General features: G+C 43.1%; 1 protein-coding gene across 12 annotated transcripts in view; it reads left to right on the top strand.

Annotated features, from left to right (window-relative positions):
- The window catches only part of LOC113181016 (spectrin alpha chain, non-erythrocytic 1), a 70725-nt gene that overhangs the window by 15072 nt on the left and 34374 nt on the right, over positions 1 to 21279 (top strand). For all 12 annotated transcript variants that reach the window (XM_026386317.2, XM_026386321.2, XM_026386323.2 and 9 more), the window contains exons 4-21: positions 3858 to 3998; positions 4263 to 4409; positions 6760 to 6893; positions 7064 to 7208; positions 7284 to 7438; positions 8126 to 8261; positions 11279 to 11380; positions 12097 to 12234; positions 13344 to 13454; positions 14019 to 14096; positions 14224 to 14379; positions 14561 to 14765; positions 15230 to 15411; positions 15755 to 15998; positions 16186 to 16308; positions 16849 to 17066; positions 18756 to 18848; positions 19021 to 19155. In XM_026386317.2, the coding sequence (XP_026242102.1) occupies positions 3858 to 3998; positions 4263 to 4409; positions 6760 to 6893; positions 7064 to 7208; positions 7284 to 7438; positions 8126 to 8261; positions 11279 to 11380; positions 12097 to 12234; positions 13344 to 13454; positions 14019 to 14096; positions 14224 to 14379; positions 14561 to 14765; positions 15230 to 15411; positions 15755 to 15998; positions 16186 to 16308; positions 16849 to 17066; positions 18756 to 18848; positions 19021 to 19155 (2643 nt within the window). The remainder of the gene's footprint in view (positions 1 to 3857; positions 3999 to 4262; positions 4410 to 6759; positions 6894 to 7063; positions 7209 to 7283; positions 7439 to 8125; positions 8262 to 11278; positions 11381 to 12096; positions 12235 to 13343; positions 13455 to 14018; positions 14097 to 14223; positions 14380 to 14560; positions 14766 to 15229; positions 15412 to 15754; positions 15999 to 16185; positions 16309 to 16848; positions 17067 to 18755; positions 18849 to 19020; positions 19156 to 21279) is intronic.

A 21279-nucleotide genomic window follows, 5' to 3' on the forward strand; every position in this document is an offset into this window, starting at 1 on the left:
GCAAGGGGACACAAACCTGTTATGATGAGTCTGAACTTCTAAGTGAGTGCTCTTCCCTATATCAGAGGACATACCTTCTATCTAGTTATGTGTTTTGTTTGGTTCTTTGTGTCCAAAGCTATAGTTGTGTTGAGGGCTCAGCCTTTCCCATGCCTTGACCTGTCAAGTAATCCTGAAGATTTAGAAGAAAGCTATTTTCTTTATCCCCAGCTAGAAATGTTTCATCTCCTATTCTTCCCCAATGTAGTTTCAGAGGTTTCATTTCCTTAGGATCCATGCTAGTGGTTTTCAACAATAAAGACTTGTTGTCTCATGTATACTGTGTTCTGCAGTCTCATTGAAAACTTGCAATTAGCTTTAAGCTTGTGATTAACAATTATTAACTTATTGCTAGTAATGATTGTAAATAGGAAACAAAAGTGGGTTCCAAATGTCATATGACCAACTATCAAATTATGTTGAACCCATTTGGGCTATGTAATACATCTGTGCAATGAAATACAAGTATTTATCTGCCCTTTTCACCTGTATTTTTGTATGTATTCTTAAAGTAAATAAAATTAGCCTGCTTATTATTTCCTTGATGAAGTTGTTTTCCTGTAGTAGACAGGGTTGCTCTGTAGTAGCATAATTGGGTCACAGAAGGGTGATAGGAGAAATAGACCAAGTGTTTAGCTTTAGAAATTAAACTGTGGGGGAGGACCAGGACCCAAATTTGACATCATTCATGTCCATTAGTACCATCTGCCCTGTTTGTTCTTGTTAAAGCAACATTAAAAGTACTGTTAAATACTATTTGTTGAGTAGCTATTAGTGTACAGACACTTTGCTAATCTCTAATCTTCATAATAAATTTCCAAAGTGGCCATTTCCTTCATATCATGGAACAGTAGAAACTGAAACTCAGAGAATATTATTGCTATGTCCTACCTTAATGTTTCTGCCATCTGCATCTCTAAAAGCTCCAGCTGATGGCTCATACCTCTGTTGAGAAATTCACCTGAGTCAGATCCGGACTTTCTTCTCCGCCCTGCCCACACTCAGTTTTTCTGAAGTGCACCTGCCTCCCTGCCCACTCATGCTCTCAAACAATAGGAAGCCTGTGAGGCTGGATACTGTTTAACCTACAGGATTTATGAGATCAGACAAACCAGGCATGGGGAAATTGTAGTACCAGGACAGGCCTTGCCCGAGTCTTAAATATGTGAAAATGAAATTTGTGAGACTGACAGTGGACTTGATGGGGGAGGTTTTTCTCTAGTCTCTGCCTCATTCTCAACTTGAGCAGGGAAAGCTGTGGTGCTCACAGTTCCCAAGGCAGTCCTGCCTTGGCAGCTTATTTGTCCTAACTCTGCAGCTTGGCTTGGCAGGCAGCAGTTAACGCTGAGGAAGGTGGGTGGTATGGAGGTTGTGTCTGTGTCCTGCATAACCTGTCTGTCACTGGTTTAGACTTTCACACCGTACCGGACTTCGTGGCGCCCCATAGTCACTGCCACCCACATTGGGTCCCATATCCGAGTAGGTGGAATACTGATTGCTGTTGGTTGCTGTGGATTGCCTTTCACTTCCTTCTCAGTGGTGGCACAGTTTTCACCCACAGGTGGAAGTGAATCGTGTGAGCATTCATTTTTCCCACTCTTCTCTACTTACTGGGGAAACATCCATTCTTATTTCTGAGAGACTCTGCCCATGCTGTCCGCTGGCTTTCAGGATTTTTTTTTTCTTTGCATTGAGTAGCATCTCAATGATGGATGGATTCCAGACTCCAGACTCTGGTTCTTTTCCTGTTTGACCCTTTCTGTTTGGTTGACCTCTGCTTATCAGTGTCACATGGAAATTCCCAGTATCTTGGGTATGCATCAAGGGCCACAGAGGTTGGATTGGAATGCTGGAATACAGCCCCAAGCTTGAATGATTAGCGATTTCCCCAACTTCTTAAATCACTGCTGGGCCTGTACTGTGAGCACCCAAAGATACTGGGAAGTAGATGTGTTTGGGTGAAGTTTGAATTAGGACTGACTTGAGATATGGTGTTCCATAACTATTTTTTCATAGATCTCCAAACCCTTTTCTGCCAAGAATCCTTTTGATAACTGATGACTATCAGGACCCCATCCTCCCTACTTCTATCCTAAGATTTCCTGTTGTGCCTCATAATCTTCACTTTTTTTTTCACTGGAGATGGAACCCATGGGAGTTGAGCCATGTTCCCAGCCCCTATCTATTTATTTATTTATTGGTACTGGGGATTTAACTCAGGGGCGCTTTACCATGGAGCTTTATCTTGGGCCCTTTTTATTTTTTATTTTGAGACAGGGTCTCATTAAGTCACTGAAGGCCTCACTGAGTTGCTGAGGCTGGTCTCAAACTGGTGATTCTTCTGTCTTAGCCTCCCAAGTCACTGGGATGATAGGTGTGTTCCATTGTGCTTTTTATCTTTTTTTTTTTTAACTTTTTTTTTTTTTTTTTTTTTTAGTTATAGGCAGACACAGTACCTTTATTTTATTTATTCATTTTTATGTGGTGCTGAGGATTGAACCCAGTGTCTCACATGTGCTAGGCAAGCACTCTACCACTGAGCCACAACCCCAGCCCTTACTTTTTATCTTGAGGTGGGGTTTTGTAAGTTGTTGAGAGTTTTGCTAAATTACTTGGGCTGGCCTCCAACTTTTGATTCTCTTGCCTCAGCCTCTCAAGTTACTGGGATTACAGAGTATGCCACCATGTCAGGCAATCTTTACAGTTACGATGTCTGTAGGACCTCTTTCTTTTTTTCCCCATATCTTCATTAATTCAGAATACAACCTTCAGTAATTTCTGCTCAGTTTCCATATTAATGTCTCATTTCCTTGCCCAATAGTCATTTGGCCTAGGAATCCCACTTTAATAATTATTAATACTATTAATTATACAATTATTAATATCTAATCATAATTTAATAATTTTAATGACATAACTGGAATGAACTTATCTATGAAAGGTCCTGTTGAGAGCCACAGCCAAAGGGGCTTGCTGGGGCCGCTGTGAGCCAATCATCAGCCGGCAGCTGGAAGTTTGCTGGGCCCCTTTGGCTATGGCTCTCAACAGGTCCTTTTCTAACTGTAAGATCAATCAAACCACTATTAAGTGTATACTTTTGCCTGCTTCAGTTATAAATTTATGACTTCTACTTAGTTTAGGGATTATTATTATTATACTGCTATTGAACTCAGGGGCACTCGACCACTGAGCCACATCCCCAACCCTGTTTTGTATTTTATTTAGAGACAGGGTCTCACTGAGTTGCTTAATGCCTCACTGTTGCTGAGGCTGGGTTTGAACTCGAAATCCTCCTGCCTCAGCCTCCCGAGCTGGTAGGATTAAAGATACGCATCACTGTGCCCAGCAGGGGTTATCTTTTTTTTTTAATATTTATTTTTTAGTTGTAGTTGGTCACAATACCTTTATTTTATTTATTTTTTATGTGGTGCTGAGGATCGAACCCAGGGCCTCACATGTGCTAAGCAAATGCTCTGCCGCTGAGCCATAAATCCCAGCCCTGACAACAGGGATTTACCTTTTTAAAAGATTTTTGTTCAGAGCCTCATGGAGTTGGGTATAACCTGTGAGAACTCTTTGGAAGAGCCCGATCTCTCAGAGCCAGTTGTAATCCAATTAAAAATCTGGTTTTTAGGGGCTGGGGATGTGGCTCAAGCGGTAGTGCACTCGCCTGGCATGCGTGTGGCCCGGGTTCAATCCTCAGCACCACATACCAACAAAGATGTTGTGTCCGCCGAAAACTAAAAAATAAATATTAAAAAATTCTGTCTCTAAAAAAAAAATTTAAAAAAACCCAAAATCTGGTTTTTAATGTCCAGAGCCGTTTGCTGGAGCTGCACAGGCAGTGGGAATTACTTCTGGAAAAGATGCAGGAGAAAGGAATCAAACTGCTACAGGCCCAGAAGTTGGTGCAGTATTTGCGGGAATGTGAGGACGTGATGGACTGGATCAATGACAAGGTACATTTTGGGAGGGAAGGTTTGAAGGTGGGAGTGAGACTACTGTGTCTCCACTGGATCTCTAGATACCTATTGAGTAACTCTGAAACCTGGGGTCTTTGGGACAGAGTTCTGTGAGAGGACCAAAATTAGAAACTGCACAGAAAACTATCCACTCCAACTAACATGGCCCATCTCTAATGTGTCTGGTTTGTGATAAGTTTCTGGGAACCTTTGTTCCCAACTGTGGGCTGTGACTCTGGCTCTATTATGGTCTTTGAATAGGAAGCAATTGTGACTTCTGAGGAGCTGGGCCAGGACCTGGAGCATGTGGAGGTTCTACAGAAGAAATTTGAAGAATTTCAAACAGATCTGGCTGCTCATGAAGAAAGAGTTAATGAAGTGAACCAATTTGCTGCCAAACTCATCCAGGTAACTAGCAGAGTGCTATGTGCTTCTCACAGCAGCAGGGTGTTAATCTTTAAGTATATTCAGAAGAAAATTTTGTTGACCCCTAATTTTTAAGTGAGTGAGTTTTTATAAGCATATCCAGGAGTTTTGTTCAGACATAAGTCAGGCCCTATACTGATTACTCCTAAATGAGAGCAAGCTTTTTAATTTGTGGCCTATGGCAGGAAGGGCAGAGTTCATTTGATCTGTCTCCTCCACCCATTTTGGGGCTGGGTGAAACTTTTATTGGGCTGATGAAGTCTGGTCTCTGGGTTTCTCAGACAAGGGTGTGGTGGCAAATGCTTGCTTGGTATTGGCAGATGTCCACCAGAGCCAATTGTTTCTCCCTTTCTTTTAACTTTTATTTTGTTCTTTTATTATTTATATTTTTGGTCCTAGGGATTGAATTTAGGGGCACTTGATAATTGAGCTACATCTCCAGTCATTTTTATTTTTGAAACAGGGTCTCACTAAGTTGCCCAGGCTGGCCTCCAACTTGAAGTCATCTTACAGCCTCCCAAGTCACTGAGATTACAGGCATGGGCCATCCCTTACATTTTTTAAACAAATAAGAATATTTTAAATTATATACATCCTTTTAGTTATATACATCCCTTCCTTTTTGTGGATACTTCCCTGGGCTCTCTTGGGAGTCTGTGGGAATCTTTTAGTAAGTGTGAATGAGCTCTATGCTGGTAGCTATGGAGCCCATAAGAGGGTGAGACAATGTTTCCCTAGATTCTGCTGTACAGTTCCATCAGCTTCTTTTTCATTTTCCCCTGCCTATACAGAATCCAACTGCTCCAAAGTCATTAAATAGGAGAAAGTACAGAGTGTTTGCTTTGGGGAAATTTTATTTGAGGGGCAAAGATTTTAAATTTAGAGATGTGCTTCAGGGCTGGTACTTGTCCCCTTTTTCTGGTCAGTGATCAAGAGAATGAATAGATGGCATTCTTCAGAAATACCTTCCGAGATTACAGATACCTTCCAAGGGACAGTATCCCTCCCCAAATCCTGAGCCATCCCAAGGTTGTGCTGGAGAACAGTCAGGTCAACCCCATGATCTCACAAGGGGCTCCCCACCCCCTGAAATATTGATTCACCTTATGTGAAATATTGGTTGATTGATTGATTGATTGATTGATACTGAGGATTGAACTCAGGGGCACTTTACCGCTGAGTCACATTCCCAGTCCTTTTAATTTTTTATTTTGAGACAGGGTCCTGTTAAGTTGCTCAGACTGGCCTCAAACGTGATGTCCTCTTACTTCAGCTTCTTGAGTCATTAGGATTACTGGTGTTTGCCACCATGCCTGGCATGTGTTATCTTTTTTGTGTATGTGGAGATGGGGATTGAGGGCTAGGGATGTGGCTCAAGCGGTAGCACGCTCGCCTGGCATGCGTGCGGCCCAGGTTCGATCCTCAGCACCACATACAAACAAAAATGTTGTGTCCGCCGATAACTAAAAAATAAATATTAAAAAAATTCTCTCTCTCTCTCTCTCTCTCTCTCTCTCTCTCTCTCTCTCTCTCTCTCCCCCCTCTCTCTAAAAAAAAAAAAAAAAAAAAAGAGAGAGATGGGGATTGAACCCAAGGCCTTGTGCATGCAGGGCAAGCAGTCTACCAACTGAGCTATATCCCAGCTCACCTGGCACGTGTATCTTTAATTAAAATAAAAGAAAATATGGGCTGGGGTTGTGGCTCAGTGGTAGAGCACTTGCCTAGCATGTGTGAGGCACTGGGTTATATTCTCAAGACAATCAATCAATCAATAAATCCGTTAACAACTAAAAAAAAGATATATAGGAGGCTGAAACATGAGGATTGCAAGCTTGAGGCCAGTTTCAGCAACTTAGATCCTGTCTAAAAATATATAACAATAATAATAATAATAATAAAAAATTTGATTGCTGGGGAAGGAAACTTTTAAACTAATGCCTGTAGTCTGACGCCAGGAACAAACCTGTGAGCCCTGAACAGAACATGTGTGGGCAACTAGTGCTTAACAACCTAGAAACATTTGAGATAACCAGATTTTTGAGGATTTGGGGTAGTTGTGTGCATTGATGGAGCTGCACAGAGTTGGAGCCAAAATTGCACCAACCTCTTTGTAGATTAAGCAGTTGCTTCTAGGGAGGTGTAAGAGGTAACTGACAATTTCTTGAGCCAAACCGCAGCTCTCTTTATTTCCAACAGAAGACCAGTGTTTCTTCTGTTAAGATTTTCTTTATTATGAAGATTTGCCCACATACATAGATGGAGGAGCCAATCCCAGGGTAATTAGTTGGAGGAGCCAGAGATGTCAGGTAAATCCAGCCTCTTCCCTGTTTAGGAACAGCATCCTGAGGAGGAACTGATCAAAACCAAGCAGGATGAAGTGAATGCAGCCTGGCAGAGGCTGAAGGGACTGGCTCTTCAGAGACAGGGGAAGCTGTTTGGGGCTGCTGAGGTTCAGCGCTTTAACAGGTACCAGCCCAGAGTGGGCTTTGGAGCATGGGCATCACCTGGGAAGGGCTTAGGAAAATCCAAGGCATGTACTGATAAGTTGCAAGAGCTGACCAGTCCTGACCTGTGTGGCAGTCCTAGTTCTAGAGAGTTGTCATAACTGTGGGATAACTCGTACCTTTATTCCATAGGGATGTGGATGAGACAATCAGTTGGATTAAGGAAAAGGAGCAGTTAATGGCCTCTGATGATTTTGGCCGAGACCTGGCAAGTGTTCAGGCTCTGCTTCGGAAGCATGAGGGTCTGGAGAGAGATCTTGCTGCTCTAGAGGACAAGGTTGGTTTTGAAAACAGCTGATTCTATAAATGTTACAAGGGTCAGGAGAGTGTTTCTAATAGAGTGTGTTTCTAGGTCAAGGCCCTGTGTGCTGAGGCTGATCGCCTGCAGCAGTCCCACCCACTGAGCGCCACCCAGATCCAAGTGAAGCGAGAGGAGCTTATTACAAACTGGGAACAGATCCGCACCCTGGCAGCAGAGAGACATGCACGGCTCAATGATTCATACAGGTGAAAATAATCTGCCAATGCTTAACAGCCAAGATCATTCAACTCTATTATACAGAGGAGGGGAGGGCAGAGTGAAGGGTGGGTTCTATGTATGAAAGTTTTATATATCCTACCAGGTAACACCTACTAAGAAAATGCACATCATTTTTCTTACTTATATTTATTTGGAGACTAGCAACTGATAAAGTCCAGGATATATTTAGTGTTTATGACTTCCTGAATTCTTCCATCCTCTCTCACTTCATTGTGGCTGATAGAAATGGAAATATCCCCTTAGCCATCTGAGTATCATGTGAAATATCCTGTTATAAAAATTGAGTAAATCAAGTATTGGAAAAGAATAAAAGAATGCTTCTTACTCATCTGGGGGAATAAGACTCCCTGGGAATAAGACAGTTAAAATGTGGGACATTGACCAGCCTGGGCAACATACCTATCTCAAAGACAAATAAGCAAAATGTGAGACAAGATTGAGGCATTATAGTGATAGACGCTGTTTTAAAGGATTGATTTCAGCCTTCTCTTGTTTTCCTTTCAGAATAGATTGAGAGAATATTCTATTTCCCAGGATTAGAGTTTGTATGGTTAGGCATGCGGGAATGTAGAATTCAGAGCATTAGGGAGGCCATCTTCCACTCTAGGGCCTCCATTAGAGAGATTTAATGACATATCTTTGGCTTCCCTAAGGCTTCAGCGCTTCCTTGCTGACTTTCGTGACCTCACCAGCTGGGTGACTGAGATGAAAGCTCTCATCAATGCAGATGAGCTTGCCAATGATGTGGCTGGAGCTGAGGCCCTGCTGGATAGGCACCAAGAGCACAAGGTAACAGCAGGATCTTCCAGAAGTGAAGACATTAACAGATAACCTGTCAGTACATCACTGAGAAGCCTATGAGTTGATATTATTGGGACATATTCACTGGTGGCTCTTGTTGTAAGTCTTGTTGGTTTTAGCTCTGGAGACCTGCTCTACCTGCTTTAGTGCAGGGTAAACTATGACCCATAAAAGCAAAGAGGTGAGCTTTGGCATGGTAGAGGTGCCACTATTTTGCATATCCATCTATGCCATCTCAAAAAATGAATTTCATAGTTGATTTGAATAAATCTAAATTTCTTATTCTGGTGTTTTCCCCAAAGTATGTTCCATGGAAAACTACTTACATATTTTTTTTTCCTAAATTTTTTTTTCAGTTGTATATGGATACGGTATCTTTATTTATGTGGTGCTGAGGATTGAATACAGTGCATTACACATGCTCAGCAAGTGCTCTACCATTGAGCTACAATCTGACCCTTTTATACAAGATCTTAATATGCTTTACCTCGAAAAGGGGAGTAGGTTTTCTAAGTAATAATGAGTATAGGTACTTGGAAAAAATCGTATAAAAAGGGTATGCAGGACATTTGCAAAGAAAGCTATGAAACTGTGCTGAAAGACATTAAAAATGAGTAGGTTTTGTGTATGTGTGTAAGAGAGACAAATGCTGGGGATGGAACCTAGGGCCTTGAGCATACCAGGGAAGTGCATTACCACTGAGCTATGTCTCTCCTAGCCCTTTTTTTTTTTTTTCAAATTTGCATCAGAAATTTTATTCCTGATGTGGGACAGATTCCTTCCTTCCCCAAAATGTTATGCTACCCTGGTGAGACCTAGAAAACTCTCCCACTGTCTCCAGGGAAGGAGTGGGAAAGAAAAGGTGCTGGGGACAGGGAAGGCTTTGCAGTTCCCCGGCCCATTTATCTTTCCCTTCTCAACAGAGGAGAGCTACTCCTTGCTATTTCTCTCATCCACTAAATCCCTTCAAGAAAAAAAAATCTATCACTATTTTATATATATATATATATATATATATATATATATATATTTATATATTTATTTATTTTAATTATAGATGGACACAGTGCCTGTATTTTATTTTTATGTGGTACTGAGGATCAAACCTGGTGCATCATGCATGCTAGGCGAGCACTCTACCACTGAGCCACAACTCTAGCCCCAAATCCATCATTATTAAAAAAAAAAACCAAATCTCAAGTATTGGTTATGGAGTTACCAATAGGAAAGGGAGGGGGAAAGGAGCAGTGGGTATCACTGCTTCGCAGGGCTTAATCCTTACTGCATCCTGTAGCAACTGTACGTCCAACTTGTCTGCTGGCAACTGCACATAATGGACCACTGATCTCTGGATGAAGCAATTTTTCACTGATAATGTGAGGATATCTCCCAGGGTTTGTAACATTGATGTCAGTTTAATGTTGAGATACTGATCCATGGATGCTTAGATCATTCTTGAGCTCCACAATCACATCCTTGACCACAAAGGACTTAAAAAAAGGAGTAAAAGAGCATGGTGCTGGTGCCACACACTGCCCACTGTATCAGGAAGGAAAGGACTGGGTGCCATGGGCTGGAAGCCCTACAGGTCTGCCTGTGGAGTTGGGTGGATTCACACAGGTGCAAGGAAAGCGCTGTGAAAGCTGCAGCACTGACTGGGAGAGGAGCCCAGTCAGAGAGGGAGATAGAGCCCAGAGGACCATGAAGCCAGGAAAAGGCTGTATTTTATTTTGAATTAGGGTCTTACTTAATTGCTCAGACTGGCTAGAACTTTCAGTTTTCCTGCCTCAGCCACCTGAGTAGCAAGGATTATAGGTATGCACCATCACATCCAGCTGTACATAAGGAGGGTAGGTACTTAACTCCTGTCCCACACTGGGGATAGAACCCAGGGCCTCTCACATGCTAGGCAACTGCTGTACTACTAAACTATATCCCCAGCCCCTAAGGAAGAACTGACTAGGTAGAATTACTTGCCCAGGGCATGGATAGAATGATCCTCTTATAAATTCTTCACAGGACATGGGCACTCAATGAAATTACAGTCAAAAGTCCCCAACAGGGGCTGGGGATGTGGCTCAAGCGGTAGCGCGCTTACCTGGCATGCGTGCGGCCCGGGTTCGATCCTCAGCACCACATACCAACAAAGATGTTGTGTCCGCCGAGAACTAGAAAATAAATATTGAAATCAATCTCTCTCTCTCTCTCTCTCTCTCTCTCTCTCTCCCCCCCTCTCCCTCTCCCCCTCCCCCCCTCTCTCTTTAAAAAAAAAAAAAAAAAAAAGTCCCCAACAGGTGGGGCTGGAGTTGTAGCTTAGCGGTAGAATGTTGCCTCATGTGTGTGAGGCACTGGGTTCAATTCCCAGCACCACATATAAATATGCAAATAAAATAAAGGTCCATCAATAACTAAAAAATATTTTTAAAAAATGTTCAATAGGGGAGTGTATGTGTGTGTATGTGGAATAAATAAGCTATGAAAATAAATAAGCTATGTGGGGGAAAAAAGTTCAAAAATAGCTGAGATAATTATTTTCTTTGTTTTTTTACTGAGGATTGAACACAGAGGCACTCCTCCACCAAGCTACATCCTCAGCCCTTTTTATATTAAGTCTCACTAAGTTGCTGAGGTTTGAACTTGTGATACTCCTGCTCAGCCTCCCCAGTCCCTGGGATTACAGGAATGTGCCATCAGATGGTTCAGCAATTGAGATAATTTTGAAGAACATGGCAGGGGTGGGAAGGGATTCACCCTGTGAGGTACTAGAAAATCATAGTAAACAAATCCACTTGGCACAGGGAAGACAGAGTCCAGTGGAAACCTGATGCATGACAGAGAGGCCTTGCAGAGCCAGTGGAAAGGACTTCTCAGTCAGTGGTGCTTTTATGTTTGGTGATCCAGAATGATATTATATGTGGTAGTCTGATTTGGAATGATTGTTTGAAATGCAGTAACTTATTTTTCTTTTGCAAGTTACTGGGAATAAAATGCCCTTTTCTCTACAGGGTGAAATTGATGCTCACGAAGACAGCTTTAAGTCTGCAGAGGAGTCAGGTCAGGCCCTGCTAGCTGCTGGTCACTACGCCTCAGATGAAGTACGGGAGAAGGTAAGAGAGGGGCAAGGGCAAAGGAGCTCATGAAGAGGAAGCCAGGCTCCCAAGGCCTCAATGTCCAGATGTGACATTCACCATCATGAATAAGAATATGGCCCATGCTTCTGCCTGCAAAGTAGCAGTTTTTCCCTTCAGAGATTTAAAAAAGTATATGTACATATACAGTACGCTGATTGGTCCCAAGGACAGTTTCTCTTTGGGACCTATTTGATGTGTTTCTTACTTATAAGGGACTTTGAGAGAGCTAGTCCTGTTTCTATAGTTAGAGCAAAGAGGAAACAGGTGTTTATAATATGAATCTAGAGCATTCATGAACTAAACAGATTTTAGGAAGCATAAACTCAGTTGACATTTCTCAGCTGAGAGTTCCTCCACCATTTAGAGGGCCTTTCTTTCAGATGGAGCCCTTTCACTTCCACCTACCAGTCTACTTGGCATTTTTACCTAAAATCATTTGTAATAATGTGACAATAAATTAATTCCAGGTTAATCAGAATAGGGCCATCCCTCTTATATTTAATATACATATACATAGCACTCAATATTTATATGTTTCTGAGTCAAGGGTTATACGTACAAGTGCATGTAACTAACTCCTCACCTTCTGCAAATCAGAAAAGAGCCTGAAGGTTTGAATGAGTACTAGAGTCCCCAGACAGTCTATGGCTGACCAGAAACCATAAAGCTGACTTTGCTTCCTGTCCCCACAGCTGACCATCCTCTCAGATGAGAGAGCCACCCTGCTAGAGCTGTGGGAGCTTCGCAGACAGCAGTATGAGCAATGCATGGACCTGCAGCTCTTCTACCGTGACACTGAGCAGGTGGACAACTGGATGAGCAAGCAGGAGGTAACTGGAGCAGAAGCCTTGTAAGCCGGGGAGGAATGAGGGCTATGCTGACCAATTCTCTTGTGGTTTGCTTAGTTTGTTTGAGGAACTCAGTGGCATTTCAGCTCTGATTCAAGCAGAGCTGGCAGAGGCCTGAGTAGGCTTCTGTTGGCTCTGCCAGCATCCCTCCCTGCTGAGATAGAAGGGCACTTGGAAAAGGCCCTCATTTTTTTAAGATTACTGGGATAAAAAACTTTCTACTGCAAAGGAGAGGGTTTGTTTTGTTTTTGCTTTTCTTTCTTTCATTTATTTTTTAGTTGTAGTTGTTAATACCCTTATTTTATTTATTTATTTTTATGTGGTGCTGAAGATCGAACCCAGGGCCTCACACGTGCTGGACAGGTGCTCTACCGCTGAGCCACGACCCTAGCACCTTGTTTTTGCTTTTCTCTTTTTTCTTTGTGGTGCTGGGGATTGAACCCAGGACCTTGTGATGCAAGGCAAGCACTCTACCAACTGAGCTATATCTCCAGCCCGTTTTTTGCTTTTCTTTTGTTACCCTTTTATTTGGTCTCACTAAGTTACCTAGGAACTTGCTAAGTTGCTAAGGCTGCCTTTGAACTTGTGATCCTCCTGCCTCAGCCTCCTGAGTTGCTGGAATTAGAGGCGTGTGCCACTGCACGTAATTAGTATTAGTAATTAGTAATACAGTAATTAGTAATTAGTATTAATTCTTGTTCTTACAATTAGTATTTTGTGTAATCCAAATCTAAGAGCAGCAGCAACATTGTTTGAAAAAATTTCAATAGAATATGGAACAAGAATGTCAGTGTTGCTGACTTGAGTTTTATTTTTATTTTATTTTTTTGCTTTTGGTGCTGGGGATTGAACTGAGCCTTGCATGTCTGTGCTAGGCAAGCGCTCTAGCACTGAGCTACACCCTGAGCCTCACTGGATTGATTTTAGGTGAATCTGAAAGGGCTTTAGACTTTCCAGAAGAGACACCAGAGGTTTCATAGGCATAGGATCACTCTTTTTCTTTTTGCATTTTGGCCAAAATATCCTTCACTTTCGAGTCATAGAAGATCAAAGAATGGGACATGATTCTAACTCTCATTTCTTTCTGCAAGGCATTCCTGTTGAATGAGGACTTGGGAGACTCCTTGGATAGTGTCGAGGCACTTCTCAAGAAGCATGAGGACTTTGAGAAGTCCCTTAGTGCCCAGGAGGAAAAGATCACAGTAAGACTTCTTATTGTCAACATAACCCATAGAGTAAGCAGGAGTCCCCTCTTTTCCTAAAAGGATTCTGAGCCAATTTAATGAAGGAGCTATGTACAAGGGATTCTTGAGGTGCTTAAAATCTGAAAAATGCCATCTTGTTCAGGACTTTATAGAAGGAAATCACTTACTTGAAAAATCTTGTTCAGGCTTTATAGAAGGAAATTACTTACTTGATGTGTGTCTCCAAATTGAGATTTGCCTTTCACTAAAACTAATGTAATGCATACTTTTTCTGTTGAAAACACATTATAGAAGCAAGAATTGGAAAGCTGTTAACCTCTATGTGCTACCTGTTGGGTGCTCACACTGTAGCTGATGTCAATGGACTTGAATGAGCAGTTTTATTCTCTCTAGCTAAAAACATCAAGCAGAACCTTACAAGTTATGGGAAAATTTTGTCGTTACCAACTGTAGCTGTGAACCTTGGTTCACATTAAGGTTGAGGGTGTTTCATGACCTCTCTAGAGACCAGCCAGGTGGAGGAACAGTGCACATAGTGACAACTCTCATCTTCCTTCCTAGGCACTGGATGAATTTGCAACCAAGCTAATCCAGAACAACCACTATGCAATGGAGGATGTGGCCACTCGCCGAGATGCTGTAAGTTCCGGATTTTTTTGCTTCTTGCTTGCTGTATGCAGTTGTATTTTCAATGATAGTCACTGTAGTCTAGCCCAATCTTTTTGGGAATCTGAATTGAAGATTCACAGGAGTACCTGTCTTTCAGCTGCTGAGCCGCCGTAATGCCCTCCATGAGCGAGCCATGCGCCGCAGGGCCCAGCTGGCTGATTCCTTCCACTTGCAGCAGTTTTTCCGTGATTCCGATGAACTTAAGAGTTGGGTCAACGAGAAGATGAAAACTGCCACCGATGAAGCCTATAAAGTAACCATTAGTACTTGGGTAAAACAGTGTGGCTAAAAAAAGAATGGGATTCCACAAACTGAACTATTTAACACAAGCTGTTTTATGCAAACCTCCCCCTGCTTAAAGACAAGTACAATAGCAGCTCAGGGTAAGTTGGCATATTCGGATCTCAGAAAGGACTCTTCTCTTCCATTGGCAGGACCCATCCAACCTGCAAGGAAAGGTACAGAAGCATCAGGCTTTTGAGGCTGAGCTCTCAGCAAACCAGAGTCGCATTGATGCCCTGGAGAAGGCTGGGCAAAAGCTGATAGATGTCAACCACTATGCCAAAGATGAAGTTGCAGCTCGTATGAATGAAGTCATTAGTTTGTGGAAGAAGCTGCTAGAGGCCACAGAACTGAAAGGTAGAAGAATCTCATACCTGAGGGTGACAGGAACATTTAGAGTACCAGTCTTTCCTAGTTAAGTGTTCTAGGGATATAAACCACCCAGGGAAGGAGGGGAGATGACTTTGGGCATAGAGAGTATGTCATGTGCATGAGTTACTTGGGTCCTTGATGCTTTGGTGATTTGGTAAGTGTGGGTGAATTACTGGTTGCTGGGGAAGCCAGAAAGGAATGAATTGGGCCTTATCACTGAAAATCATGGTTGATCTGTGAGCCAAGGGCATTTAATAATTCTCAAGCGCCCTTACTTTGTAGTATTAGACTGCATTCCAGGCAGCCTCCCCTTCAGCCTCTAGGAGGTGGAAGTGAAGCAGTAACTAAAATTCTGACTCATACTCCATCACCAGCATAATGGTTCATGAGCAGTATTAGAGGAAGGACCATGTAAACCAATAGACAGTTAAACTTGCCTCCTTGGACAGGAATAAAGCTTCGTGAAGCTAACCAGCAACAGCAATTTAATCGCAATGTGGAGGACATTGAATTGTGGCTGTATGAAGTAGAAGGTCACTTGGCTTCAGATGATTATGGCAAAGACCTTACCAATGTCCAGAACCTCCAGAAGAAGCACGCCCTGCTAGAGGCAGATGTGGCTGCTCACCAGGTGGAGTATGAATTGGGCCTTTAGATGGGGGAGTGACAAGAGGGAAGGATAGCAAGAATCTCAAGATGAGACTAGCACTGGAAGGGAGGGACATGTTTTGGTATTTTAGGGAATGCATGTGCTGCCGTTCAAGTGAAGTTACTTCCTCAAAGCTTTCAGGAAGCCTAATGTGAGAGGAGGATTGGCAGAAAAAATTCTCTTGATATGGGAGAAATACCATGTTGATTTTTCTTCATATGTGACAAAACCATACCCAAAGTAATAAAGTCAACCTAGAAGCGTTCTATGTGTAGTCATGCAGTACTAGTTCAAGCTTCAAGGCTTTGTGCTCTCCTCTTCCCAGGATCGAATTGATGGCATCACCATTCAGGCCCGTCAGTTCCAGGATGCTGGCCATTTTGATGCTGAAAATATCAAAAAGAAGCAGGAAGCCCTTGTAGCTCGCTACGAGGCTCTTAAGGAACCTATGATTGCCCGAAAGCAGAAGTTGGCAGATTCTCTGCGTTTGCAGCAGCTTTTCCGCGATGTGGAAGATGAGGAGACCTGGATTCGAGAGAAGGAACCCATTGCCGCCTCTACCAACAGAGGTCAGTGTTCCTCCAGCAGGTGGGATTTAAGCTACAGTAGGGCTGTGCCATTGTTGCATAAAGGAGACACATGCCAGAGGGAGCAAGACCACTTTTATTGCACTGGAACCCTGGTAGGAGCTGTAACAGTTTAGTGGTGATTTTTTCTCTTTGTGGTGGATGACAAGGGAGTGGTTTCTGCTTTCAGGCAAGGATTTGATTGGAGTCCAGAATCTGTTAAAGAAACATCAAGCCTTACAAGCAGAAATTGCCGGACATGAACCCCGCATCAAAGCTGTGACCCAGAAGGGAAATGCCATGGTGGAGGAAGGTAAGTGGTTGTGGGCAGTGAGTGTGGCCTGGCTCTGCTCTCCCCTTTCAAGCGTTGGTTAAGTGCATGGACTGCACACAGCAGATTGGACAGCGGGGTGAATCTGACATCTCCATTCCTTCCTAACCATGTGACATTGACTGGGCCTTGCCGAACCTCAATTTCGTGTCTGTAAGACAGAGATGCAGTGGGGATGATAGCATCTCCCGATATAGCAGTTAACTAAATGAGCTCAACTGTGTATAGGGCCTGGGAAAGCTCTTGCAGGAAGAAGTCTCATAACTGAGAACTGTGGAGCGCTGCTGTTTTTATTAGTTTTGCTAATGTCACTTATGCCTCCTTGGGATATCTGCTTCTTGTGATGTAGATAGAGTCTTGGTTTGAGGAGGCAGTCAAGGGCTAGAAGCTGAGCCCCTCATTAGAAATATAATTATGACAGGGCACACCTCCCTAGAACGTTGTGAGAAAGTAGTGTTCACAGCATACCAGAAGCCTTCTTGTCATTCTGTGTCAGCACACTTTCTGTTGTCTGCTCTGCAGGCCATTTTGCTGCAGAAGACGTGAAGGCCAAGCTCAACGAGCTGAACCAGAAGTGGGAGGCACTGAAAGCCAAAGCCTCCCAGCGGAGGCAGGACCTGGAGGACTCGCTACAGGCCCAGCAGTACTTTGCTGATGCCAACGAGGCTGAGTCCTGGATGCGGGAGAAGGAGCCCATTGTGGGCAGTACTGACTACGGAAAGGATGAGGACTCTGCTGAGGTAAGCCCGAGCTCAGGGGTGTCACACCTGCCAGAGAAAGAAGGCAGATTAGGAAAATGACTGGGTAGGGGAGGTGTAGCATCATGGCAGTTATTTTTTAAGGTGTTTTGGAATCTGGCTTTTACTTTTTATTATTGAAATTTAGTCATAACTAAAGGAAGAAGACATTTCCTATAACCTGTCTTCAACCATTAATATTTGCCGTTTTTGGATCTGTTCTTCTGACCACCATATGCAGACATGCCTGTTTTCATACCAATACACACAACAACATACTAACACACATGTGCACATAAACCAACACACATACATCAGCACGCACCGATGTATATGTGCAAACACCAACACATGCAAACACTAACATGCACACCAGCACACATGTGCATACAAACCAACACAGCAAACACACCAACATACACACAAACATACCAACACATGCAAACACCAGCACACAAATACACCAACATACACACCAACATGTATACACGTTGTTTGGCAAAATATATATGTATTTTTTACTATAGCTTTTAATTTATAAAGGTCTAGATATAGTCTCCATACCTACCTCTTTTCTCACTGGCCTCTGGAAAACTAGAATGAGTTTTATTGTTGAAATAAAAACCTTAGTACTAGTGGAGAATAAGAAAGCACCAAATGTGGAGAGGGAAGGGCAGTATACATAGCCACTTTGTGGTGATTTCTTTTTCCTTTTGTTTGGTTCTGGTGATTGAACCCAGGGGTGCTTAACCCCTGAGCCACATCCCCAGCCCCATTTTGTATTTTATTTAGAGACAGTCTCAGTGAATTGCTTAGCACCTTGCTTTTGCGGAGGCTGGCTTTGAACTCGCCATCTTCCTGCCTTAGTTTTTTGAGCCGCAGGGATTACAGGCATGCACCACTGCGCCTGGCTCCCAGCCTTTTTATATTTTATTTAGAGACAGGATCTCACTAAGTACTGAGATTGGCCTTGAACTTGTGATCCTCCTACCTCAGCCTCCTGAGCTGCTGGATTTACAGGGGTGCATCACCTCACCTGGCTGGTGACCTCTTTCTTAGAATGAGATGTGGAATCACAAATTTGTTTGCATATTGTTCTTTATGCCTTTGTGTATTTCAAATACTACAAAATTAAGTGGGTAAAACCAGAGTAGAAAGGGCTGGGGATATAGCTCAGTTGGTAGAACGCTTGCCTTAAATGAAAGTCACAGTTAATATTTCCCCAAATTAAATGTTTACCTTTAAAATGGAGAAGCTGGGCATCCCAGTTACTCGAGCATCTGAGGTAGGAGGATTACAAATCTGAGGCCAACCTTAGTGAGACCTTATTCAAAATAAAAAGGTCTGGGGCTGGGGCTGGGGTTGTGGCTTAGTGGTAAAGCACTTGCCTGGCATGTGTGAGTCACTGGATTCAATTCTCAGCACTGCATATAAATAAAATAAAGGGTCTATTAATAACTAAAAAAAAATTTTTTTTTAAATGATCTGGGAATGTAGCTCAGGGGTAGAGTGCCTCTGGGTTCAATTCCCAGTACTACAAAAATAAATGAGTAAAGAGGGGAGAGAGTGCAGGGCAAGAGGGACTCATATCTTTGTGTGACTAAAATCTGCTTCAGGAGGGTGGCATGTTGTGAGACATTGAGGAGGGGTTGGGCTGTGTGTCCGGTGCTCCATGTGAGATTCTGGTTTCAGGCTCTACTAAAGAAACACGAAGCACTGCTTTCAGATCTCAGCGCCTATGGCAGCAGCATCCAGGCTCTTCGAGAGCAGGCTCAGTCATGCCGGGTAAGTGTGTCTCAGTTCCAGGTCCCTGGGGGTTAGGGTGGGGCCAGGAAAAGCTTTGGGCCCAATTACTGCCAGCAGATATTATGGCTGTCAGCGTACAAGGTAAATTTTGGGTAAAGCTGGATTCTGTGGTTTGCTTAGAGGATACAATGTTCTTCCTTTGTATTTTCAGCAACAAGTGGCCCCCATGGATGATGAGACAGGCAAAGAGCTGGTCTTGGCTCTCTATGACTATCAGGAGAAGAGTCCTCGCGAAGTCACCATGAAAAAAGGGGACATTCTTACCCTGCTCAATAGCACCAACAAGGCAAGGCACAGAGACTAGCTGGCACACGTGCACACCATCATGTTGTCAGGGATCTGTGGGTGGGTAGAGTATGGAGAGAGAGAGACAAGGGTCTCCTGTCTGTCTCCCACTTAGTATACAGTATACATTTGTCCAGTGTATGAGTCATTAGGAAGGTCACTGAACATGTCTCCTGCAGGTAGTATAGAGAGTCACAGTCTCCTGGTGGCTTTTTCACATTGAACCTCTCCAGGTGGGATTCTTTCCCTTTTGAGCCACGGTCTGCTGCTTTGTAACTTGAATCTGTTGTTGTTTTCCATATTGTATTGCAATACTAGGTATGGAATCTGCATGCTAGGCAAATACCTACCACTGAGCCACACCCACAGCACCTACCTGCTGTTTTTTGCAGTACTGGGTATGGAACCCATAGTTGCTGTACAACTGAGTTACATCTCCATAGCTTTTTATTTTTTATTTGGAGATGGGGTTCTACTAAGTTGTTGAGACTGGTTTCAAACTCCTGCCTCAGCCTTCTGAGTTCTGGGATCTCAGGCATCCGCCTTTATGCCTGTCTTTGTTGGTTGTTAATCTAGACCTACAGCTGTCTCAGTTTGGCAGGTAGTTGAAGACAGCCAAGATGTCACCCTGTAGGTTTTGTCTTCTTCAGGTTAAATACTGCCTAGTTCGTCAGCTTTTTTCCTTGACACAAGCTGATTGACAGTGACAGAAACATTTGGAGGCATTGTTGAGAACCTCTTTATTCGCTCATCTAGTTTACTGTCAGTGTTTTGGTGGTTGTTTGCAGTATTGGGGATTGTGCATGCCAGACAAGCGCCCTACCACCAAGCCCTTTTTGTATTTCAAAGCAGAGTTTATTTTTTATTTCAAAGCAGGGCTTCACAAATGGCTGCGCAAGCACTCTACCACTGAGCTGCATCTCCAGCCTGTTTTAATTTTTTTTTTTCTTTCTATTTTGGGAGGGGAACTAGGGATTTAACTCAGGGGTACTTAACCACTGAGCCACATCCCTCAGCCCTTTTTTGTATTTTATTTAAAGACAGAGTCTCACTGAGTTTGCTTAGCGCCTTTTGCTAAGTTGCAGAGGCTGGCTTTGAACTCATGATTCTCCTGCCTTCCAAGCTCCTGGGATTTCAGGTGTGTACCACTGCACACAGCTTCCCCAGACTTTTTTTGTTGTTGTTTTATTTTTAAACAGGGCCTCACTAAGCTGCCCGGGCCAGCTTCAAATTTGCAATCCTGCTTTAGGCTCCCATGTTACTCGGATTACAGGCATACCTCACCACTCCCAGCTATGGCCCTTTTAAAATTTTAATTTAGTCGAGTGAGAGGGGTGCAAGCCTATAATCTCCAACTCAGGAGGATGAAACAGGAGGATCAAAAGATCAAGGCCAGCCTCAGCAATATAGCAAAGCCCTAAGCAACTTACCAAGACCCTGTCTCAAAAAGTAAAAAGGAGCCAGGCATAGTGTTGTACACCTGTAATCTTGGCATTTTGGGAGGCTGAGGCAGGAGGATTAGGAGTTCAAAGCCAGTCTCAGCAATTTAATGAGGCCCTTAGCAACTCCTTGAACCCTGTCTCTAAATAAAATACAGAACAAAAAGGGCTGGGGATGTGGCTCAGTAGTAAAGCTCCCCTTTATTCAATCCCCAATACCAAAAATAAATAAGTAATGCCAGGCACCATAGTACATTTCTATAATTTTAGCTGTTCAGGAGACTGAGGCAGGAGGATTGCAAGTTCAAAGCCAGCCTCGGCAACTTAGCAAGACCTTCCATCCCCATCTCAACATTAAAAAATTTTTAAAAAGGGATAGGGATATGGCTCAGTGGTTAAGTGCCCCTGGGTTCAATCCCAGGTACCAACCTCCAACTCCCACCCACCCCCCCAAAAAAAATCAATTAAATAAAAATTTGTCTTACATAGTTTTACTAAATTGTTTAGATTGGCTTTGGACTTGCCGTCTTCCTGCCTTAGCCTCCTGAGTAGCTGAGATGATAGGTATGCACTGACATGACACCTGTCTACAACTGAGTTGGGTTTTGTTTTTGTCTTTATTTTTATGGTATTTGGGAATGAGCCCAGGGGTGCTCTGCCACTGAGCTACATTCCCAACACTTTTT

The sequence above is a fragment of the Urocitellus parryii genome, chromosome 4 (assembly GCF_045843805.1).
Source record: "Urocitellus parryii isolate mUroPar1 chromosome 4, mUroPar1.hap1, whole genome shotgun sequence".
Lineage (NCBI taxonomy): Eukaryota > Metazoa > Chordata > Mammalia > Rodentia > Sciuridae > Urocitellus > Urocitellus parryii.